Source organism: Anser brachyrhynchus (genome assembly GCF_964034855.1).
Source record: "Anser brachyrhynchus genome assembly, chromosome: 11".
Classification (NCBI taxonomy): Eukaryota; Metazoa; Chordata; class Aves; order Anseriformes; family Anatidae; genus Anser; species Anser brachyrhynchus.
The window spans coordinates 4,936,060-4,961,911 of NC_137706.1; the positions used below are offsets into that span (position 1 = coordinate 4,936,060).

Here is a 25,852-nt window from a genome sequence, read left to right on the forward strand (position 1 = left end):
CCAAGGTGCCTACAGAGGAGCATTTTAATTGATGGACAGCAGCATTGCTTCCTCCTATGCCCAGAAATGTGCTATCTATCTTGGCCCTGAGAAACATAAATGATGAGTGAGCGTGTCTGGAGATTAGAACAGAAGGAGCTGAATAGACTCTAGCGTATGAGCAGTGACAAGCAAAAAAGCTTTCTGTAAAGCTTTCATTCTCTGAAAAAAAAAAGTCATTCCAGTCATCTGGAAGCAGTTTGCTAACTTGGACTGGATTTTGTTGAAAGGTTTTAATTATAAAACTGACATGGTTTGTGCTGATGGTTCTGTTGACCCTCAGTTTTCCACCAGCCCAATGCTCTGCAGTCCTATGACACTTCTTGTCATGCTTTCAGGTTCTCCTGTTCATGCTATTCTGTTTCAGAAATAAATAAATAAAATCTATGGAGCAGGAAGTAGATTCTGCATTTTTCACCATGCATGTTATTACCACACTAAAAAGTATTTTTTCTTTTTTGTTGTTGTCATTAAATAAATATTTAATTTCTTCTCTTCAAGAGGGAAGGGAATATGATGGCAGCCCCCTGGTAGCAGTATATTTTCGAAGAGGTGACACGGTAGGAGTGGCTGCTCCCTGACTACATCAACCATCTTCACCCAGGAACCCCAGACACAGCTGCAGTGCTGTGAATAAACTCTCTGGTGACATTAGCAACATAGCCCTCTTTCCTTAGGTCTTACTTTTTCTGTGATTTAGGTGACATTTAACCATGTAGAAATAAATGAAGAATTGAAGTGCAAGAGTTACTGCTAATAGATTTTAGTTAGGACATCATTTTATGCAAGTCTTCTGGGAAGCATTCATTTCTTGCTACTTGCACGTCACCACCTCCATGCCAGTCTACAGTCATGCAGGCTTACTTCGCTTTTCCCCTTGCTTTTTGCTGGATGGCTTTTCTAGTGTGGATGCTAAATAAGCTGACATCCCTTTGAAAGTAAGCAGATAATGTCCCCTCCCTTACAAAGTTTATATTGCCCAGGCTAATGTCCTGCCCAAAGCATTGTCAAATTTCCACGTATCTTCTTTTGCATATTTTGTTGACCATAGAGTAAGGGTAGGGTAATGTGAGAATCTGATACTCTGCTTCCAAAGGTGATCAGTCTGACAGACTGTTTTAAAATGAAAAGGCAGACAAAATCAGACGGGAAATGAAAGAACAGAGACAGTGCAATTCCCTGCAAGAACTTACAGAAAATTTTGGTACCTCTAGCTTCAAAAATGAGTGAAGGACCATTCAAGTCTTCCTGATGCCAACTACTTTCCCTTCATTAATCATGCTACCATAAAACAATGTGATAATCAATCCAGTAGCAGCTGCCATCTGCCATCACAAATCATGACTACAATTATGAATTAAGCAGACCGAGGTAGCCTCCCACCAACTTCCCCCTGCACAAATGAAACCTAACTCCTCGTGAGCTGTGCCACTTGTCCAGTACCACCACCTGCACAGCACATAACCTAACATAGCTGGCATGGGAAAAAATACCATACCAGTCCAGACTACATTATATAGTTACTGGCCTCATTCTCTGACTAATTTTCCCAGCATTTGAGAATGTCTCAAGGTCTTTTCTTTGCCCCTTTATAGTAGAAAAGGTTTGTAACAGGAGCTGCCTCACCTTGGCATTCTACGCTTTTTACAAAGTGTTCATAAAATACTGCGAGGCAACAAGAAATGGTGACATTCTGTGGAACATTTCAAGCCCACTCATCATTTTATGGTGAAGTACTGCACAACTCTGATGAAAAATGATAATAATGCAGTTTGCTGTAAAGCTTCTAAAACAGTATCCAAAAAAGTCCCCTAGACAGGGGAAACTCTGTAGAATGTCTTCTGCCCCACCTCCACCAGCTTCACTTGGGCCTGGAGAAAGGGACAAAGCCTTTAAATCAGAAGCTTTCCTCTAGCAATGGGTGAGTCAATCCAATAATGACTACAATTTTGGAAGCCATTTGCTCCTAGGATAAATGCTATAAACCAACTCACAGCATGCAACGAGTTCTTATAGCTGAGGAGCTGTGATAGGATTTACGATTCAAACACTGATGGATCCTGAAATATAGTGATCCTAGTGGGAGCTATTTTGATCAAACATACTCTTTAAGGCTCTAAACATTTAAAATACCAGAAAGAAACACCAGGAAAGCAGCATGGTCCATCTTCATCTAGGGCTTGTCTTCACCGTAAAAGTTATTTTTGAATTAGTACTCTCTAGATACTCAATTTCAGGCAGGTTTTGAATGAAAGATTATTGCTCAGAATAACTCTTGGCTTTCAGTGGCTGGATTAGTGCCCCAGAAAATGTCTGCAGAGTCTCCTGCAGGCAACCTGGGATGGCTCTCCCATGTGCCCAGCTGCAAGGCAGTGTGGCAGGCAGCTGAATAACTGCCAGCAGCACAGCTGGATTAAAGGGCTGCTGTTCCCTTCAGCTGGGCTAGTTTCACTGGTGAGTGCTAGCTTTCTAGCCTGGTTCTGTGATGTGTGCTGGTTGATAGTAGAGCTCTTTTATGGTATTCCAGAAATAGTTCATCTGACTACGCTGTAGACTCAGGGCTTCAAAATAAATCCCCATGGCATATCATTAGCTTGAGCATCAGCAGCGCTCCAGCTTTAGTGCAGTCTTTTCCTGCTACTCAAAAGGGAACTTTTAAAACATCACTTATCTAAAGCTGGAGCCATTTGTGTGTAGAAAAAGATCACACTGGGAGTAAAATGTGAGTTTAACTCAGGATTTAACAGTGCAGGAGTACATGCCGTTTAGCTAATCGTCCTGAAACAAGTTTCCCACAACATAATGGATTCTGAATTGCCCTGCACCTTTGTGTAGCCAGTTAGACCTGCGCAGAGCAGCAAACCTACTGTGTCCTGTGGTGAAGCCACACAGCAGTGGTGCCCTTAGCTTTGCTTAGGTGCAATAGATCAGGCATCATGTCATAGGAACTTGGCATGTTCATCTGGGATGATACACAGAGCCTTGAGAAAATGATACTGAACTTTACATGCTGTTATCATTAGTGGTGTTTATGTCTGTCCTAAAATGATGAATAGAAACATATACAGGCTTTACATATCCCTTATTTGCAACACTTGTTTATAGACTTCAGTTCATGGTATGAATGATCTCTTAAGCATTGTTTCTTTCACTCATTAATTAAAGATCCCATGTAAATTAGTTTTATTTTGCTCTTATACCATATGGAGGTTACTCAGAGAGGCATCAAGTTAATGTTTGCATGGCTAGAGAATAACAGCTACTATTACAAATTAATTTCTACTTTGCCTGGCTGACATCTTCAGCAATGTCTTCAGCACGCTTAACAATGTATTTCTGGTACCAAAGAGTTAAAGAAGCCTGTTTCCCCAGGATGCCATTTAAATGAGTTGTTCACTTGAGATAAGATTCAGTGAAAAAGTAAGGTTCACGGAGGTGATGAAGCAGAAAATAGGAAAAGTGCTGAATCACTTCCTGTGGTCTGTGATTCCTTATAATTTTTATTTAATTTTTTATTTTAAATGAATGTAGGAATGTGCATTTGAGGGCAGACTTTATTGAATCACATTACTGATCTTCACCTAAATATTTTACTTGTCTCTATGTCATACATTTAGTTCAGATTACACACAACGTAGTAATGCTGGCATGCGCTTACCGATGCTGTTCCTCAAAAGGCTCCACTTGCTTTCAAAATACTGTTATTCCTTGCACTGTGTTTGATTTTGCATGCTGTGTAACTCTTTACTGTAGTGTTAATCTAATATCACTTAAATTAAACATCACTTGGAACTTTTGTTCAATTATAAGTCCACCAAGCAACAGCAAAAGAGTATTTATCTTTAGTAAAAAGTATTATCAAAAAGACAGCTGTTTTGGTATGAAATGTGATTAAATCTTTTTTTGGCCATATTGGGGCATTTAGGAACAAAATTTAAGTTCAAGAGAGAGAGATTTAAATTCAGAGGTCTAGATAGACAAGCGACTCTGACAGTTCCTGCTGTACAGGTGACCGAAACTTGCTATCTCACTTCCTTAGACTGCAAATGAAGCTCTGGCTGTTGCTGGGACAGGGATTGTGCATTCAGCTCAAAGGGTGGAACACAGACAGTATATGGTATATTCCATTCACTTCACACAACCCAGGTGGATGCTGATACAGTTTGAGGGATGAGTAATTGCTGGTACCTCCAGAGGAGTAAGATCACCAGCATTTCCCTGTGTCTGAGAAATGAAGAATTCATCCCCTTAGTTAACTGCAGCATTAAGATGCCAATTCTGTCACCTGAGCTTACATCAGACAGTCACAGGAGGTGAGCAGTAAGGCCTTCAAATTGTAACTTCCAGGCACAAAAATAATGTTCTGCCCCGACAACCCTTCTCAGGTAAAACTGGGATGGAACACTTCGATGTGTAGTTCCACTGAAACCAGTGGTGCTGCTTGCCTGTTAAGAAGCTACTCGATACAGCCTCAGTACCTGTCATCTGAGGTTAGTCACACGTCCTGTGTTCAATGTTGTTTCTATTAGCTGTGTATGTCTGGTGTGTAAGGTTAATTAGTGAGAGGGCTGCTCCTAAGCAAAGGTGAAATAGGCAACCTCTCTGATAATCTCTTTTGCCTTTTGAGATACTATTAAAGAAGGAGCCCCAGGAAAAAATCTGGCAGAAAGATACCCTCCAGTAACAGTTTGACTGACAGCAGTAATATGAAATACATTAAAAACTACCTGTGAAAACTTCCCATGCAGTTAGGCAGGGGCAATGATTCCTTTTGTTTTAAAAGGTACCTTAGCACAACTATTCCATAATAGTTGACTGTATTTACTAGTGTTAGCCACATGATACTAAGCTGTCATTTGTTTTTTTTTTCTCCCCTCCTTTCTTTCTTCCTTTCAGGATGAAAAGAATCAGGTATTAACAACAAATATCTGGCTACAAATGGTGAGTTCTGAGAAACAAAGCAAGATTTTCCTCCTTTGGTCTTCACATTTCATCTTGTGATGGTGTGAATTTTAGGAAGCTTTCAAGCTTTTGTTCTGTATCTCACCACACAGTATACAAAGCTGAAGTGAATGGCAAACTGCAAGGCTGAGATTTAGGACTTGATGTTGTTTCACGTGTTTTTGAAAACTTTTATGAATTTGAGTCACCACAGCTAGATATGTCACAAACTTACTGGCCTTGATTTAGTCACTCTAAAAACTCTTGACCACCCTAAGATACCGATGTCCAGAGTTCCAGTAACCGTAGGTACAAGTTCCTTATCACCCATTTCAACAAATCCACTATTTGCTTTGCTTTCAGTCTATCTCTTTAGGAAACTGCAAGAGAATTTTAATTAAGATGGACATGCTATTTTCATGTTCAAAATACTGCTTTTGTTAAACATCAATCATCATCAAAGATTAACCGTAAAGATGAGATTTTTTAAGGTTATTTCTCCAAATTCTGTTTCTCAGTTACATGACAAATATATATTGGAACACAGGTTCAGCTTCCTAATGTTAGCTGCGAACACTATATTTTTATCCTGGTTTCCCTGTTTGTTTTGCATACATATGGTGTTTGTTTTTCAAGCAGTAGCTTTATTTTACCTTTTGATGCAATGTTTAGCTGCTACAGTTGTCACAGAATTTTCAGACCTTATTTCAGACTTAACATACCTCTGTTGCCACCACTAGATAGCACAGCAGAGAACTTTGCCCCCCATTAACTCAAGGATGACGTTACTGGGTAGGAGTAAGTGTCACGCACTTTTTAATAAATGGAACAGACAGTAGAACAGTCAAGAACGTTGTGAGAGTATTTTAAATTTCTTCTTTCTTTAAGTTTAACTAGAGAGAGAGCTGTCCCTAAGGCAAAGGAGCCTACATAGATTTATTCTGACTTGAATTTTTAACTAGTTTACCACTAAAATTTAGAATTAACAAGATGCCTCTTACCATGCTGACTACTGGGCTCCTAGTGCTGCCACAAAAAATTTCTTCCATAAACCCATGCTTTACAAAGATGGGGTGATGTGGGCAAATTTTCTCCATACTACAGTAGCTGGGATGAGAATTGGCATTTAATTCCCATCTGTATTGCAGAAACTAAACTGTTTGGGCTAAGTAAAGCTTTACAAGAGAGTTTTACTTTTCAAGACAATCATTCTGCTTCAACAGAAACTTTACAGCTTTCAGTTTCTTTAATCAGCTCATTTGATCTAAATAGATTCTTTTTTCTTTGATTAGAGCATTTCTACAGAAGGCCTCTCCTGCACTGTGGAGGGCTTTAGGAAACAAATGAGAGATTGTTTGGATGACCCCTGGGAGGACAGCATGGCTATTCCATTTATTCATAAAGAGAAGTTGACATGGAAGAAGCATTTAGCTCATGCTGTTTTATAGGCTTGTTTTACAGCAGGGTTAAAACTGTCAAATATAATATGGTTTTGGCTTTGACAAAATGTTGCTATAATTTCTTACCAGGAAAATATATGACAATTCACACTCAAGAAGCTATCACTTATTTTTCCTCTCTTTATCCTAGTGTCCTTGTCCTTTTGGAGGTATTTTTCCCCAAGTAAATTTTTTGATTCTTTTATATATTCACTGTATTTCTTTTGATTTATTCACCTTAGTACATACTGTATGTGGAACATGTTAAGACCACAATGAGCAGATCACTTGAATACTACAAAAAATGCAGCCACTTTTCATAGCCTGTGTTTACATTAAAAAAAAAAAGTGTTTCTGTATTCACTGTTTATTCAGTGTATACTAGACAGATTCAATGCATGATTGAGGCAACCATATGACATTTTATGACGCAATGGTCTGCATTGAGAAGTTTTTCCCTGTATGTCTGCCTCCACTCCCTTCCTTGATAAATCATATATATAATCAAAGATGTATCTTAAATATATTTTATCTAGTCATCAATGAAATACTTAAGTACAAAAAATAACCTGGGAGAAGGGCAAATAAAACTAGCATTTATCCAGACTCTTTGGTCATGAACTGTATCTCCATGGCAATACTGCTCAGCATCAGAATCTTAAATTCGATTGAAGTTACAGCAGGAGCCTTGCCTAGTCAAACAGGTAGTACTAAGCCAAGTACCCTTAGATGTTTGCTTTTCTAATCTGCATCAAACATACTTCAGCTACAGTGGAAACTGTAACTCCAAAGTTAAAACAAAATGAGACAGCTCATGTCCAGCTTGATGAGTAAACACTCTGTAAATGTGGCTAAAGAGAGCAACCACAATCTGCTTAGCATTATTTCTAATCCAGTCTTCAAAATTAAGTTTTCTATTAGACTTTTGACTGTCTTTACAGCATTCAGTGCCACCCTGTGCTACAACATGTTGGCTACAATACCTTGTAGAAGTTAGAATAAGAAATTCTTGGATACATTGGTATTATTTTAATGCTATTCAGATGGCAATCAGCCAGAGAGTCTGGGAGGCCAGTGAGCTCAGCAGCAGCTGCCCCATGGCCCTACAGTCCCAGCCATGTGCCTGCTAGTCAAAAAAGTGACTTATTCTGTCAGCTCTTGACAAAGAGTCACATAATGCAAACAAGGACCCACAGGTTTAAACACAACACCTCAAAACCACACTCCAATTGGTTTACATTACTACACTCGGTAAATAAATAAATAAAATATCATGAGGATCTTGGTATGTCTAAATTCTACAAAAGATAAGTGGTAGAAAGTACAGTGAATTTTTGTCAATCAGGGAAGATCATATAATACAATTTACCATAAAAATGGAGTTAAAATCCTGAAATAAAAAGATGACAAGCAGTTGATCAGGTTATATAAGCTGTGTATAGATAAACGTGAGCAAGACACACAGTTTGTGATTAGAGAACTGTGAATGGAGCAGGAAGTGAAAAGAAAAAACTATTAACAGACATATTCTGATTTAAGATTCCTGTAAAAACAAAACAAAAACCAACTAGTATCTGTAGAGCAAAAGGAAAAAAGCAATATAAAACTCAGATCATTTGTCCAGGTGACAAAGAACTAAAAATTCTTAGTAAAAAATTAATGAGAAAAATATGGAAGCACATGCCAAGAAACACAGTTCTAAACCCTGTTGGTTTGACCACAACAGAACCCATGCCTATATTGGCAGTCACGGAATTGTTGTAAGGAGCCCAGAGAGCCGCCAGGGTGGCAGCTTCCAGTGCAGGAAGCGCCAGCCAGGAAGAAAGCTTCTGGAGCAGTACGGTGCTGCTGAGCACCTGCTTCAAAGGCTGGCTAACTTCAGGCCACAGGAGCTGCTAAGGCCTTCTGCTGCCAGTATTAACTGTTCTGCCATTTCAGTTGTTTTTCCTATCAGCAGAGACTGTTGGCTGCTCTACCACACACCAGTAATCAAGTTATTACAACCTAAGAATTTGCAACCACAGAAAACAAAGTTGTCTCTGATGAAAAAAAAAGGTCATTGAAGTTAAGTATGAATTGTAAAACAAAATCTGTTCTATCCCAAACTGATACCTGAGCCAGCATGAACAATAAAATACAAGCATATCAGATCTTCTTTTATATGCTGTTATATGCATTGCAGTGTGAACTGAAAATGAGATTTTTATGCTTTCCAGTGAGCTCTTGGTAGCCTAATTCACCCTTTTCAAGCATTTTACTGTCTGAAGCTAAATAAGATCTCTAACAAGAAAACATGTATTGTTTCAAGCTATACAGTCTGGAGAACAAAATTAAAGCCATGGATGAGAAGAGCTAACATGTTCAGTTTGTATATTTTAGTACTGGACAGATCATTACTTACAGTGGAATGTGTCTGAATACCCTGGAGTGAAGAACGTCCGTTTTCCTGATGGACTGATTTGGAAGCCAGATATTCTTCTCTATAACAGGTGGACACGCTTTTTTTTTATTATTATTTTCCTGTGGGGAAGGAGAGAACATAAGACAAATGACAACCATTTCATTAAAATGCCTAGGTTTTGCAGATTTGGAATACTGGAAAATAACTACTTTACACAGTGGGAGGTCATATTTGCAAATACTTAGTAAATACTAACAGCTTCTCTATAATCAATTCTAGTTGGATTTTGTGTGATGATTAGAAAACTAAACTTTCCTGCCTGTGTTTAATGGTACAGGTAGTGATATTTTTCTCTGAAATTATTTGCTTGGTGTAAATATTTACTGGTGAATTCAATCAGCTGCAGAAACTTGGCTGACATGAGAGATTCTTTGGCTGAACCATTATATGCAGGTTCCCATTGTGGAATGTATTTAGTTTAAAAAGGTGGCATATTACTACTTCTTAGAAAGAACAAAAACTTAAGAGTCTGTAATAAAGTGTGTTTTTTTGGTAGTGTATGTAAAAGAGAGTAAATACAAGCGACTTCGAGTATATAAGATACAGAGAAAATGGGGGTGTTAAACAAGAAAACAGAACAAATGCTAATTGCTTGCTACCCTGTTCAGGAAAGGTATGTTCACTGGAGCTCTGAATCCTTCTGAAAGACTACGTGTAAGAAATTAGTGGCCCATTTTTTGGAGTATTCACAATAAACTTTAGCTGTGGAATCATACTGCTTTAGCAAGGTGTTGTAGTAAATCTCAGCTGAAATTGGATGCTAGTCTGTTTAAGGATTCAAAGTGTTATCTGTGAGCAAATTCACTGCAAACCCCAGATCTATTTAAAACAACAGCACATCAAAAATAAAAATAACATTGTTTATTAAGTAGAAACATTACTAGTGCTAATGGGAGTACAAAACCTAGGCATACAATTGCATGATACAGACTGTTTTAGTTAAGTACTATTCACAATACTTTTCCAATATATCACACGATTGTGACATCCCCTGCACTGTAGGTTTCTGTTATGAAAGCAATGCAGCTGCTGGATTTTATGTATAAAAAGTAAGTTTTTCTTCCATCTGTTGTGGTTTTAACCCAGCCGGCAGCTAAACACCACACAGCTATTCACTCACCCTTCCCCCTCCCTCTCTGGGATGGGGGAGAGAAACGAGAAAACTGAGGCCTGTGGGTTGAGATAGAGACAGTTTATTAGGACAGAAAATATAATAATAGTAATAATAATATGTACAAAACAAGTGATGCACAATGCAATTGCTCACCACCCGCTGACCGATGCCCAGCCTATCCCCGAGCAGCCGGCCCCCCACCCCGGCCAGCCACCCCTATATATTGTTTAGCATGACGTCAGATGGTATGGAATACCCCTTTGGCCAGTTTGGGTCAGCTGTCCTGGGTCTGTCCCCTCCCAGCTCCTGCTGCACCCCCAGCCTGCTCGCTGGCAGGACAGAGCGAGAAGCCGAAAAGTCCTTGGCCTGGTGTAAACACTGCTCTGCAACAATTAAAACATCAGCATGTTATCAGCGCTCTTCTCATCCTAATCCAAAACATAGCACCCTACCAGCTACTATGAGGGAAATTAACTCTATCCTAGCTAAAACCAGGACACTATCTTTCTATAGAATTCAAGTAACCAAATTCTTCCCTTAGATGCATGCATGTAATATCTGTGCAGCTGTGGTTGGGGAATAAAAAAACAATTCCATCATACCAATGTTTTTCTCTGGTGGGGGGTGTGGAGGGAGCGGAAAGTACATGAACATCTTGAGATCAGTGCATGCGTATACCTTTATGTAAACAAAATCATGTTTTCAGCCAGGTTTTCTATTCAATGGCATTATACAGAATTACACTACCCACTGATGAATTACTTCATAGTACTCTATGACAAAATGAAATATGAAAGAGAATATCCATATTGATAAGCTGTCATCTGCTCTATGCCTTTTCTCATTATTTCTTTGTCCATTTCACTGTTGAACAGTAACTAGACAAAAAAGTTCTTGGCAGCATTCTGAAGCTATATTTACCAAAAGAAAAAGAGTAAGAATATCAGCTTCAATTATTGAAAATCCTACATCTTTAGAAACTCGGTATCTTTAATTACCTTTAAGTAGAATCTTCCCTTAGTCTTACCATCTACTGAGTACAATGAAAAACTGGCAAACGTGTCCAGTGTTTCCTATAAAGTAAATCATTAAAGAATCTGTAGACAAAAATTTTCCTTATGCCCCCCCCCCCCTCAATTAGGGAATTAATTGTTTACTTGCAATCTAACTATTCATTCTGTGCTGCTAAGGAACAAGATCTGTGCCTGTACCTTCTAGAACAGTCTGAATTTTGAAGAGCAAATGGTCTTCCATTTGGGTAGCAGGAACAGCTATAGCCCAGCTTCGGTGTTGGAAAAAATGAGCATGAGACAGTGATAGTTACCATTGCTCCTTTCCTCACTAAAGCATCCAAGTTTTGTTGGTTGTTTGTTGGTTTGTTGTTGTAGTTTTTCTTCACTTATTCCATGTTAAGCAATTATAAGAAGAAACCCCAAAGAAGTACTAAGTTCTTTATCTCCAACAGTCCCGAGTTAAACTGAAGACCTGGCTATGCACACATTTCATTTAAAAAAACCTGTCTTGATGATACGGCAATTTCCATCTGTCTGTTGTGCTCAGCAAAGACTGTTTTTGCCTCTCACAGAGGCTCTTATAGGAGTACATTGAGCACATATAACAGTGCAGTTCCCCTCTCTGATTGCTCAAGCTACCCTTTATAGAGAGCATTTCTTTGGGAGTGAGGGTCTTCTTCTGTCTTTGGCATGGATATAACCACATACATCAAGGCAGTCCCACATAAAATAAACAGGGACCCTCTTCCAGCCTTCGGAATGGTCTCAAACTTGCTGTGGTGTAAGCTGACACGGTCACGGCTCTGTAGATGTATGGGAGCCTGCTCTGTGGCCGGTGCTGGCCTCCCTGCCTAGCGTGAGGCTTGGCCCGAGCAGCCTGTGGGGCTGTGACCCAGCTCTTTCATCAGCCATCGCTCTTCAGAATTCGTAGCTCCATAACAGAGGCTACCTGAGAGTCTCCTTTCCCATCAGAAGTGCCCTGTTAAAGCACTGGAAGATGTCTGTTCTTCTGCAGTTATTGTGGACCCGTGTACAGTTCCCCAGCTAGTGGAAAGACCTTACATCTGCTTTGTACATCTTGCTCTGGTTGTTTTGTGGTAGACAAGGTACTTGGTATATAATTTGCCTGTGCAGGTGACACAAACCTTTTGTCTTCCTGATGGCTTTTTTCCTCAGTGTCTCTCCCATATGTCTACTAAGAAGACAGCCTTGCAGTGTGCATCCACCTGACGCCCCTCTCCACTGCCCTTTGTGGCAGCAACACCCATTCAATAGCTGTACCAATGTCAGCTGCAGCTATGCTGTCCTTTTGCCACCTGCTCATCACCTTTATGATTAATGCCATTCTCACAGATGTTGTTGAATTGTAATGCTGTGGTGACAGCACACGGTGACAGCATTTGTCAGCTAGCTGAGTACTTCTCTCCAGGACCTACACACTGCTTATAGCATGCTTCCATGCTTCTCTCAGAGCTACAATTAACACTAAGTGATTTGAGGAGGTCTCTGCTAGACCTCACCACACTTACTGTAACTGCCTGCCAGGATTACTTCTTGTTTCTGGTTTAAGCATTGCAATTAGTGCTTCAGTTGTCCTGAAACCAGCCTAAAAATGCTCTGTACATAGAAATGTAAACATGCAACCTGAACAGGTATTTTTGCAACACTGATCTTGCTTAATGTATTTTTCATTACAAATTTGTTCTCTTGACCATCTTTTCCTACCTACCTTGATTTCATAAATGACAGAATTCTTGGGAAAGACCAACAAATCATTCATTCATTTCCATGTTCCTGCTGAATAACACTCTAAGTATGCCATAAAATTGGTACTCTACAACAATGGTTTAGAGGTTTCCAAAAGAATGAATCATGACAATATTCTTCCTCACATGTACCACGTATCTGAGAGACTTTCAGTGCATCTGGAGATTTATGCTTATGTGTATCCAAAATTAAAGGATGATTTTAGCAATTTTCGACTATTCTTCATAATACCTGTACATCCACGCTAACTGTACCTGAAGCACATTACAGAATGAGAAGGATAACATAGTACCTGGACAAGTGGCAGCTGTATTAAATTTTACTACCAGTCTGTTGTAAAGAGACCGGGCCCAGTCCATCTGTAGTTTTTCCAAGGGAGGAAAATGTTGGTCTACGTACAAATTACAGGACTGACTGTATTAGTGTTGTGTCTGGCTCTGTTCTACTTTGTTAGTTTTACTAGATTCATTAGAAGTGATTATTTTTGCTGGTATTACTTTCCAAATGGCCACATAGTGTTCATTAGCTCACGGAATAATACAAATTCTGGTAGTTAGGTCTCAGTTTCATATTTCCAGTTTCATAAACCTGAGATTCTCCAGATAGGTTCCAGTGGGATTATGTCTACTAAGTACAGCTTTGTCATCTCAACGTATTGCAATCAGTATTTGCTTTCAAGTGGCTATATCTTCAAGAAGAAATATAGCAGAGATGATTTTCTATCATTATATTTGAGTCCAAAATCTCATCAAACAAAGGCTTTCCTGCTTAGTGTAATCCCAATTGAAGCACTGCATTTCAAAAAACAATTAGAAGCACAGTGTAGGAAACCACATATGCTTCTTTTCCAGGAAAAAATATTTTCAAATTTGAGTCTAAGTATCTCTTGATATCCTTTTAAGAATATGTCTTATTAAAATCAAAACCACATGACAATGAAACGGATTCCTTGGTGACTTGTGTCAATCAAGTGATTGACATGTGATGCCTTTTGAAAATTTTATTTTTGCGAATGACCAGAAAGAACAGCAGGGTCTTAGAAGTGGCCTCCTGGTTCTTCACTGACCTCTGCTTGAGGGAGAGAAAACAGAAACTAGCCTAGGAAGCTAAGAATTTCATTTTGAGTTATTGATTTCCACTTTACAAGCAATTTGTTCAGCATGGATATTTTCACATCCTAAATTTGACTACACTGCTTGAGTTTCCTAATGTAGCCCTAATGAGGCTACACTGAAGTCACTGCAATTACTTGCCTATGTCCAATATCGAAACCGGCTGCAGAACTTTAAGTCTGCTTTTCTAAGGAAACGAGACCTATGCAACTGGAGGGTGTGCGTGCCCACCTGTGAACGTATGTGTTTGTGTATGCGTCTTGCTGCATACAGCATACTTCTGCATACATACATACTTCTCCCAATATCCTTCGAATCTACTTCTGCAAAATTTGGCAGTGCAGTTAGGAGACTTCTCAGCAGTATGAGTTCCTCACAAACGCCAGGAAAAAAGGCAGCCAAGATGAGGCAGAACAGTTAGTGCTCCAGCTAGAAGAGAAGCTGCGACAAGAGCTCAGTCTGTTAACCAGCAGAGAATCCACCCATGAGCTGTGAAGCTGAAGGACAGCAGCCTGCATTACTTCAACTGCCTTAGAGTTGAATTCCCTTTTTCCCTCCAAGTCCTAGAATCCACTCACACTACATATGCAATATTTAGACTCCTCAGCTTATCTTCAGAGTTCAAATTAAATAGTTGGAAAAACACTAGTGAGCGACTTTCAGCACTATGAGCATTCAACTCACCAGTGGAAAAAGTGCATCTCCAGGTGGGAGAGTAATTATTTGGATTTAATTTTTTCTTGTCTGCACATATCACAGATCAGTCAGATACTTTTAAAATGTAATGTCTTTGAAATACATATGGGGAAAATAGAATGCAAAGTAACAAAGACTAAAATAAAAACTGCTTTATTTTAGCTTCTGAGATACACAATTTTTTATCAGAGTATGCCGAATTTCTTTCTTTTTTTTTTTTTTTTTTTTAAAGAATATTTCAATAGGAGCTATGCTGCTGGGAAAATATACCCCTTATAATTTCTTTTATGCCAAAATTATGAATATTTCACTTTCTCCCCATCTCAGAGCCTTACTGTATTTTTCTGACAATGTTATAAAAGGTGATTAGAAAGCCATGAGATACTAAACCACTAATAGGTAGAGACACACCTGAGACTTGTGATTTTCAAATCACCCTAGAGATAACATGGTTTTTTTGATCAACACAAGCACCGGCTACAGCAAGATGCCAGACCCTGCGGCTCCCGTGGCCTTTCCTGTGCCCGGAGCTGCTGGCACGGTGTTTAACTCGTGTTCCAGCCCATCCCCGCGAGGCGACCGTTCAGAAATTACAAACAATACAACAGAGTAGAGTAGTGTATGTCTCATTTTGCTTATCCCCTGCACAAATGAAAGCCCAAAAAGGAGCTGCTGTTTATGTAGACAGCAAGAGAACAGATTTCCCTGTACAATTGCTTCAGAAGTTTTTTAGAAGTGCTTACTATCCAAATGGAAATCAATAAAAAGCCGAGGCAATGTGGTGAATCTTGCAAGGTGGGTGAGCAGAGAGAATGACGTGGTTCGCCTCCACTTACAGTGTAATCAGGAACAAATCCGATACCATCAGGGCCGGTCACCCTGAGGCCACAAGAAACTGGTGCCAGAAGAAAAGCTGATGGGTTTTATTTTGGGGATAAATAATCCTTTTATGAAGAACAGATTCTTCTCAGGTATTTTGAGCCACAGAGTGTATAACTCATTTTCTTTTTTCCCTATTCTAGTGCTGATGAAAGATTTGATGCTACATTTCACACTAATGTTTTAGTCAATTCTTCAGGACATTGCCAGTATCTGCCACCAGGTAGGCTGTTTTCATGTCATAAATTCTTATAACTCAGACCACCTATATATGGTGTGGTTTCAAATTTGACATAAATTCCTTGGTATTTTATTTACGTAGCTAGCTGTCATCTGCTAGATATAAGCCTAGATGCATCATGAATTGCATGGTTAACACTTTTGTATGAAAACCATCACAGAAGATTTTTTTATTGCAATTATTTAAATTTTTCTGTCATAATGCACTATTACAATAGTGTGGAAGAATAAAAGAAGATAAAAAATAGAATCCCTTAGTATAAAAAGTTATTGTTTGTCAAAGGTAATGTCTCTAAATATAAATGAAATACTTTAGTGCTTTCTTCTATTAGTATGTTACTTTACAATGAGATGTTTAGGAACATCTTGGGACATCTCTTCAATTGAACCGATTCATTGAATGCTTCATCGAAAAATTTTTGACTCCTGAAAGGAATATAGTCTGTGTTTGGTATTTATTTGATATCAGAAGTATATCATTGAATCTCGGGTGTGGATCAGTGGAGTAGTTTCTGTTCCCTAATTCAATTACCACAGTTCCCAGAATTAACTCTTCCAAGAACCTGAATTTTAGAAAGTACGGTAATAGAGCCACGTGCTTTCCAAATTAGTTTTTCTACCTAAGATCTTTAGGGGTTTGCCTGTTCTCATGTAAGATGTTCCATTTAGTGTGGGGTTTTCAGTTCCATTCTCAAAGCTGCTAAATGACAGAGCCTGACTCAACAAGTGAAAAATAAGCTAGCCTTCCCGAATAAAACAAGATCATGTAAATCTAATAAGATAGCAAATAATCTTTCAAGATCTCTTATTTTATTCAGTAGCAGAAATAGGAGAAACAGGTTGCATATTCTGCTTCATTTCTTTCTGATATACAGTATCTAGAAATCTGTGCGCTTCTCTAAATCTTTATCTACTGTGTATCTAAATAGAAATGGGTAAAACAGTTTATAACATCAATACATAATTGATGCAGTTCTTTCCCATTTCTATAACTGACTTTTGCTTTTTACATCTCAAGACACAGCTGAGATTAACTGTGCTTTGCAACTAAATGCCAAAGGGTGCAATGTGGAACAGGGTCCAGATACAAAATGGACATGAAATTATGTGGAACAAGCATTTCAATTTGGTGTTCTTGTTTAAAATCCAACCTAGGCATATTTAAGAGCTCATGCTACATAGATGTGCGCTGGTTTCCATTTGATGTTCAGAAGTGTAACCTGAAGTTTGGGTCCTGGACATATGGAGGCTGGTCCTTAGACTTACAAATGCAAGAAGCAGATATATCTGGCTATATTTCAAATGGAGAGTGGGATCTAGTAGGTAAGCTCTTGATTTCTTATTTACACTCTGAACCTGCAGCCTTGACAGCACTTCACTGCTGAAATAGCTGAAATAATGATTGGGAAATTAAGAGAGAAACTAAATTAATAAATGACCTAGCTAGTGGTGCTTGAAACTCTGAGAACAGACATAAGATGAAAATCAACATAAAAAAGTCAGCTTGAAGTCAGTAAATATCTTTTATCTGATTTTCCATTATTATCTGGCAAAAGTGACTTAATTGGGAATTAAGCTTGAAGAAGCAGTTTTACCTATAGTAAAACTTAGAGAGCTACAACTATCCTTTTATAAAATAATCACTACATAATATAGAGTTTATTGACATTAATTTTGTGTTTTCTTCCTTTTCCCTCTTACACAGGAGTTCCTGGGAAGAGAACTGAGAGTTTTTATGAATGTTGTAAGGAGCCTTACCCAGATGTGACATTCACAGTAACTATGAGACGCAGGACTCTCTATTATGGACTCAATCTTCTTATTCCCTGCGTACTGATATCGGCACTTGCCTTATTAGTTTTTCTGCTTCCAGCAGACTCAGGAGAAAAGATCTCACTAGGTAAATCTTCAATAGGATATTGTTATTGTAAATATTACCAAACCAAAAAAAAGTTGTATTCTAAAATTTCTTTTTAAACAGTGTTTGGAGACAAGGAGGAATAGATTATGTGCCCTGGCTCATAAACTGTTTTTACTGTGTGATGCTGCAGCACAGGTGTCACTGTTAACCTTTGCTGTAAGCTTTAGGGGACAATGAAGCTGTGAAAGGGAGAAATTCTGGCCAGCCAAGTGGAAGCATGACAATTCCTAACCAGCCTCCTTCAGAAGCAGGGTTTCATTTTGTGATGTTTAATTGCTGAAAAAAAAAATCCATATTCACCGGGTAAAGCTTAAGGTCACAAATCTGCATTTGAGCACTTACATATGGAATTCTTGTTAATGTTTCCTTTTAATTATGACTCATATTAAGAGCCTAGCATTGCTTTTTGCCTTCTCAGAACGATTGATTCCATTTAACTGCTACTATTACTATTTTTATAGCAATTTTAAACTAAATTATTGGCTTGTGAAACAAGTCTGATGAGTTTAAGTACTTGATCCTTAAGATGGTGGTTAAATATATAATGAAACTTTTTGCCCCATATAAATCTGCAAATACACTGGCTTCTACTAATTGAATGCAACTGTTAAATGTAGGAACATAATGAACATTTCTCCAGAAAGACATTCTCCAAGAACTCCCTCCCCATTTTTTTGAGTTCTGTGTTCCTAAATCCTTTTCTACCTGACAGTGACTCCCTATTTTTTTCACACTAATCCTGAGAAAAGAGCTGGACCTTGTTTCATAGAGATGGGAACTGATCACTGAGTAACAGAAGTCAAACTCCAAATATCAGCAGTCATGACTGCTTGAACATAGCCACACGCAGAACTCAACCGCTTTTATGAAGAAATATCAAAGTCTGTCCAATACAGCAAACTTGTTTTTCAGGAATCTTTTGCATTATACTGCCTGTAGCTTCTATGCCAATTAATCAAGTCTCATATGCTCAAATACTAAAAATCACACCATGTTTCTAAAGCAAACAAGCAGCAAGAAGTACTTTGTTTTACCTCAGCTAATTAGCAAGTGGTGATACATGCTGAATAGTTAACAAGGATCTAAAAATATATACATCTGTGCAAGTTCAGAAAACGCAGACCTACCCAACCCCTGTAATCTCTCTCCTATTCACGGCAGTCTCATGGACTAGTATTGGCACTAGTTTCACAGCACTGCCACCATGAACCTGAGGTAGCCCCAGAAAGGACTGGAGTCTGCCCAAACCTACCTCTCTGCTGGGGTGGGGGGTGACCACAGCAATACATTTGCCTCCTTCAGATTCATTCTCTGCCACTTATTGCCTTGCTATTACAACTACTGATCTAGTTTCATACTTCATGCTTATCTTTCAGGTATAACAGTTTTATTGTCTCTCACTGTCTTCATGTTACTTGTGGCTGAAATTATGCCAGCAACATCTGATTCTGTGCCCTTAATCGGTAAGCTAACTACAGCTTTTATTCACTTTTATTTTTTGCTAAATGAGAAGCAGTGACCTTGCATGAAAGCCAGCAGTAGAGCAAATTACATGTACAATTAAATTAGAAAACAATGTTCTGACTCGACTGTGTGAGCATATAGCAGTGACTTCCTGAGGAACGGAAGGTGCCCGACCCCTCTGCGTGGGGAACAGCACAGGCACAAGGCAGCAGATACAGGGAGGGAAGGAATGATGCCAGCAGCAAAGGCAGCTCCCCCAGGAGAGCTCGACAGGAAACCTCAGGGAGGGGGAGAGCAGGTGGGCTGAGACACCACAGGGCTGCATGAGGGGATTACAAGCCCTCCATGAGGGCTACCAAGTTGCCTTTGTTTCCTCAGTGCAAGTCAGCAAGTGTTGCCAGTTGATGAGAGTCTCCCACGGGTGTGATCGCCTGTACAACCTCTGTGCTGTCTGGTCTGAACAAAATACAGAGAGAAGCTATGTGTCTTTTTGGGAAGGCATAGGGGAGTCAGTTTCCCCCAGGAAGAGTTGCAGTTCAGACACAATTAGGACTACAGAACTAAACATGATTAAATCTTCCTATTGTAATTGCTCAAACAGAAGGAAAAGCTTTTCAAAAGAAATACCAGCCAATCTCTAAGATACTGGTGAAAGAAAATGAGAGGGCAAATTTTTTCAAGGTTGCTTAGAAAAAGTAGGTGCTCGTTTCCACTAAGACTTTTATTATTCAAATAATGGCTCTGAAAACAACGGCTGCACTGTCTGCTTTTGAGAAATCTTTCACAACTAGCTAAAGTAGCATATGTAGCACTACACTGGAAAAATTAACTTCATATTACATTTACAGGGACATAAACGCTCCTTTTAACAGATACAAAACAGCATCAGTCAAAATATATCGCTATAATTAACTGTTTATTTTGCAGCTCAGTATTTTGCCAGCACTATGATTATTGTTGGCCTCTCTGTTGTTGTCACTGTTATTGTTCTACAATACCATCATCATGATCCAGATGGGGGAAAAATGCCTAAATGGGTAAGGTTTGATTTTAATACACTATCCGTTGCATAACTGTCCAGATCAGAGATGTGCCATAGCAGGTTGTGACTCATGTTTACTTCTTACCGTTAGAAAAATAAATTTCGTTATCTACATCTCTGTATAAATCCTTGCTAAACAGTTTGTTCTGAAAGGTAGTTTCACTAGAAATGGCACGTCCAGATACCTTTTTTTCTGAGAGAGTGAGAGTATATGAATTTTCTTCATCTTGGTTCTGTATTCAAAATCTCCTTCAAAACAGCTAGAAGTACCTCAGTGTTTTGCTAAAACCAAAATATATATAAGTGAGGTGATTTTCGAATAAGCTGTAGCCACCAGAAGTGAAGCAAGTAGAAGGAAAGAGCAGGGTACTGATGGAGATTATAAATGCATGAAATACACTAGCCTCAAGGTGAAACCGTGCAGCTGTTACGTATTTAGGTGTTGTGCATACAGAAACATAAATAGCCTAAAGAGCACCTGCAAAAGATGGCTGTTGAAATGAAAGTAGCCTGGAAAATTCTGATCTTCACATCTCTGGTCAAGAGCATCTGTAAAACGCAAAGAAAAAATGAAGTCTTTTTCTAAGAGCAGAGGACTTTATAACATACTTCTGTAAGTCTTTTTTTTTACAGAGAATATCAGTCTTGATATTGGAGTTACTAAATATTGATGAATACCATCAGGTAACTGTCCAGTCTTCCTGTCCAGCAACTCGTGACAGCCTGAGGCATTAGTGAAGATGGAAAGACCTTTCTCTTTTATCTTTCTAAAACAATGAGTTATTATTATCCTTACTAGCCAAAAAAGAAGTGCATACAGCAGCGCCCTGCAGATGAGAGTTAATGAGATATTCCCTGGCCCATCCGGGAGCAGTGGTTTTAAAATACATTTGAACGAAGAGAATAAAAGGTATATACCTCTAGAGTGACAACTGATGACCCTAAATGGGACAAATCTTCAGTACTGAGTTAAAAATCCTCAGAAAACTGAATACTGGAGGTTGAGGAGTAGGCTTTGGTGTTGAGAAGCTGAAGTCCATTGGAGTTTCCTTGGATACTGGTGAGTTTTGTATCAGGCTGTCAGTTAATAAAGTATTATCCTTCTAGGCAAAGCATGACAGTAGAGAAAGAGTAAGAAGGCAAGATCTATCTTTGATTGGGATGTCTGCTTGGATATAACATCTACTCTAAGTGGTAATCTGCACTCAGTAAATGGAGCAAATCTAATATTAATTACAGTGCAAGATTTTTGTATTATTTGAAACAATATTTCATTAGTGCTCTGGAAAAGAAACACTGGAATGAGCTCTTAAAATTTGATTGAAATAAATTATAGAAGCTTGCATCTGAACTGGAACAGTCTTCGACTTGCCTGCACTTTCTGTATGGCTGGAATAAGGCAATATGGAAAACAATAAAATGATACACAGAGATTAAACTTGAAGATTATTTTTTTTAAAGTAAAAGTAATTTATCCACTTTTTCCTCTGTGTTACATCCAGATTTGTTTTCTAAAATCTGGAATCAACTGTCATGAAAGTAATGTGATAACAGAGCCAAAACACTGTGAAGCTTAGTGGTCTATTCCAGTCCAGCATAGCATCTGTTTTAGCAGCCCCATCCAAGCAGTAATCCCATATGGATTTAATATCAAAGCACAAATATGAGTGAAAGAGATTTAATTTATTGACTACAATCTAAAGTAGAGCTACTAAGACTATTCAAAAATAATGCCTTTGGTAAGCATTTTTTTTCTCTTCCCGGTTTCTAGTAAGGGTAGAAAAGGCTGCCATGTTTCTGCTCAAGTGTAAGGAAAATTAAACACTATGGAGACTCCCAGTGGGGGGCACTCCCAACAGTGATAGTCAGCCTGAGGCAATCGACAGCACTGCTGGAGTAAGTAAGCAGCCTCAGTGACAAGCAAATTAATCAGTTGGAAAACTATTGTACCATTTTCTGAAACTTCTGTGCAGGCTAAGCAGAGACCATGGACCTGACACTCACCCAGGCTGTAAAAATACAAATAGTTGCGAAAGGCAGTGACTGTGTAAAGAGATGCTTATTCTCAGTAATTTTCTTCTAGACAAGAATCATCCTTCTGAACTGGTGTGCTTGGTTTCTGAGGATGAAGAGACCAGGGGAAGATAAAGTGCGTCCTGCCTGTCAACACAAACAGCGTCGATGTAGCCTATCGAGTGTGGAGATGAACACTGTGAGTGGACAACAGTCCAGTAATGGGAATATGCTGTACATTGGGTTTAGGGGTCTGGATGCTGTGCACTGCACACCTACCACTGATTCAGGAGTGATCTGCGGGAGGATGACCTGTTCACCAACAGAAGAAGAAAACCTTTTGCACAGCGGCCACCCCTCTGAAGGCGACCCAGATTTGGCTAAGATCTTGGAAGAGGTCAGGTACATTGCCAACAGATTCAGAGACCAGGATGAAGAGGAAGCCGTTTGCAATGAATGGAAGTTTGCAGCCTCTGTAGTGGATCGGCTCTGCTTGATGGCTTTTTCAGTCTTCACAATCATTTGTACAATTGGTATTTTGATGTCAGCACCAAACTTCGTAGAGGCTGTCTCTAAAGATTTTGCTTAACTATTAACTATGATTTGATTCTCTGAATTATAATATGTAGCAAATAAGAGTGTATTTTTTGTTTGATTGCTTGTTTTTAACAAGTATGCTGCTTCTCATTGTCCTTTTTCTTTTGTCCCCTCTGGCATCCCTCTCTGGTCCAGAGTTCCTGTCTGAAGAGTGGCACCATTTCAGAAGGGCTTTGTGCCAGCTCCTCTGAGCACACTTGAGCACTCTCAAGTGGGTGCAAGTCCCTTCAGAATGATGGTATTGCACCAGCATCTTTTAGGCATTTTGAACCGGCTATTACAGAGTTATGGGTAGGCAATGCCGGAAACATAATTTCTTCCAGACTTTTTTTTTTTTTTAAAGATAGAAGTTAGTCCATCTTAGCTACTTGAATAAGTGATGGGAAGCACTTAAGTTTAGGAAAGGATCAAATCCAGATGAATGGAAGCTCAAACAGCAGAGAAAAAAGGGAAAAAAATACCTTGCTTTTCAATGATTGGTTCTTACTGAGTTGAGGTATGGAGCTCTTTTGCTCACAACCAGTCAGACCCACAACTCCCTCAATGCATTTTACATAGAGCACAAGTGAGGATTCTGAATTTGCCTGGGACACCGGAAACGTAAAAGTTAAGATGAAACAGCACATATCTTGTCTTTCTATATATTTCTGGACTTGACATAGAAGTTTGGCCGGAATTCTTAAAACAGGCTTCACAGTAATTGTTGTGGTGTTTACTACAACTTCCTTCTCCTAAGAAAGACATTCTTTCAACTGATAACTTCTGTCAGTCTTTAGCCTTAATGATGATATAAAGAAAATGAAGGATTATGGTGACTTCACTTTCAGCTGTTCATCACAGAAAAATCCACACACTTGTCTCTTTACTGTTAACTGGATTCCAACATGGAAAAAGTAAACGTCTTGTACAGGCTCCAGTATAAATGACAAGTCTAAAGCAAAAAAAGCTATTAAATCCTGAGATCAAGGTTTTAATTTCAAAATTAAATGTTTGATCTGTTGTTTGCTTAGCCTTCTATAGACCTCTTTCTGTTGAGTCACCATAACATGTCCTAACAAGGAAACTGCATCCTTTCTGCTCAGTTTATTATCCAAGGAGCACTAATGAATAATAAAACTTTTGGGGGTTCAATACAAACTATAAGCTGTACATATATATATATATAATAAACTGCATATATTTCCCTGGAAAGACTAAGACTTAAATACAAATTCTTTTTGTCTAGACAGGCATTTTCAAAGGCAAAACTAATAGTTCATCACTTTATTTATATGTTATTTCTGATTCTGAAATTCTCCCATCAAATTATGATTTGTTTTCACGTGACTTCAGTGTATTAATGAACAGTGCTGACATGAGAATACAAAGACCTGAAATTCTGTGCTTGCAAAATAGCTAAGAATTAGTCTCACGACCAATAGCAGTATTCCTGACCAGTGCTATAAGTGATAAAAGATGTGGTGGAGGATTACTTTAGCATTGACTGCTTGCTTGATGCTGCAGAAACACAACTTTTTGGCTGAGGTAACAGACACACAAATAGAGGCCTGTTGTAGTACCATGTTTTTACTGTGAGATAAACTTGAGGCCTCAGTTTATCTCCCAAGATGGATTAAAATAGCCACTTAAATGCTTGCTCTCCCCTAGATATCAATTTATTTTCCAGACGCTGCTCCCCTGAATGCAGAAGAATCAAATTTCATGTAAACCAAGCCTAGAGTTACCGCAGGTACAGTCCATCACCTGAGTTAACCAGGTGACAGGGCAGGAGAAGTGAAAGGAAGCAGGTTATTTCTCACAGTTTTTGAGTTCTTTCTTCCTGAAGTTTCATTCAGAATCTCACACTATAAAGACCTGAGTAAAGAACTGAAGACCTTATTGAAATCTTGTCTTGAAACCTTGTCTCTGAGAGTTGTCTGTGAAGACTTTATTTTTTTCAGGAACAATTATTAAGAATTAGCCTTGCAATAATTCCTGCAAGTATTTTGTAGCCTGTAGATTGCATTTGAATAAGAAACCCGAGTCCAAAATCTGAAATGTGAGTTTTGTTCATTTTGTGACTAACATAGTGTGGCACATGCTGCTCTTCTGAGTAGCATTTCTAGAATAGGCTTCTTGATTCAAATGTTGGTTAGCATCAATATTTTTCCTTCTGTAAGTATCCCTAAATAGCTACACAGAATAACTCATTGAGTCTGTAAAGTTTTGGGGTCCTCTTGTATAAGAATGTTAAAAAAAAAAAAAGATTTTGGGGGACTATAGTGTACAATGGGATGCAACAACTGCAATCATGTACTACATGACACATGTAATACAAGAAGCATGAGAATACCCCTCTTTCCACCAGAATCCATTTACACTATCTGTAGAAATCACCTTGCTATATATAGGAATTCTTTACAGAAGGAGGGAGAAAGCAATTTACAAATTGACAGTAAGCTTCATTAGCAACAACATACATGTCTGTGCTTAAAAGCTGGAGACTGGTAGTTGGCCTTCAGTGAAGTCCTGCTGAAGTTTGTAACGCTGGGATTATACTGTCAGCAAATACCACGTGCTAGACATATTAGTTGTAAGGCTCCAGCATCATGCCTACACTACTGCCTTTAATATCAGCAGGATTAATGAAGGGGGAAAGTGAATTCTCATTTTTCTGCTGTTAACACAACCTGTAAACATTTGGTAATAACATGGTTATAAATCTTAAACACAACAGTGACAGTCTCAGTTACATTATTTTGCATCTTTGAGTTAAGTTTTTGTGTAATTGAGCTGAGCAAAAGTGGTACATTTCTTGTCAAATTGTATATGTCAAATATTTGTGTATGCAATAAATGATATTTTGATCTAAATGCTAGGAAAATATTTACAATTCTGGACATAGAGATGGGAATTAAATATGGTATACAGTATGTCTATACAATATGATAGACTGCATATTGGTAGCAAGTATCTGTTATGATCTTACGAGTCCAGAAGATAGGGTAAGCAAGTGGTTCACCACAACTAAGCTATGACTTGTCTGACAAATTGAAAAGTTCGCTCTAGAGCTCAGCTGTCTTGTACAATACTATCTGTGAACAATGTATATTACTTTCTGTTTTTATATTGACT

General features: G+C 38.6%; 1 protein-coding gene across 2 annotated transcripts in view; it reads left to right on the plus strand.

The window, feature by feature from the left end:
- LOC308201163 (neuronal acetylcholine receptor subunit alpha-7) overlaps positions 1-25,590 on the plus strand; it is a 44,058-nt gene extending 18,468 nt beyond the window's left edge. The window contains exons 3-10 of one of the 2 annotated variants that reach the window (XM_080608128.1): positions 4,936-4,980; positions 8,799-8,908; positions 15,605-15,684; positions 16,857-17,024; positions 17,407-17,601; positions 18,999-19,085; positions 20,014-20,123; positions 22,212-25,590. In XM_080608128.1, the coding sequence (XP_080464254.1) occupies positions 4,936-4,980; positions 8,799-8,908; positions 15,605-15,684; positions 16,857-17,024; positions 17,407-17,601; positions 18,999-19,085; positions 20,014-20,123; positions 22,212-22,730 (1,314 nt within the window). In that variant the 3' untranslated portion in view covers positions 22,731-25,590. The remainder of the gene's footprint in view (positions 1-4,935; positions 4,981-8,798; positions 8,909-15,604; positions 15,685-16,856; positions 17,025-17,406; positions 17,602-18,998; positions 19,086-20,013; positions 20,124-22,211) is intronic. The other variant, XM_080608129.1, reaches the window with a different exon arrangement.
- Positions 25,591-25,852: the final 262 nt, after the last annotated feature.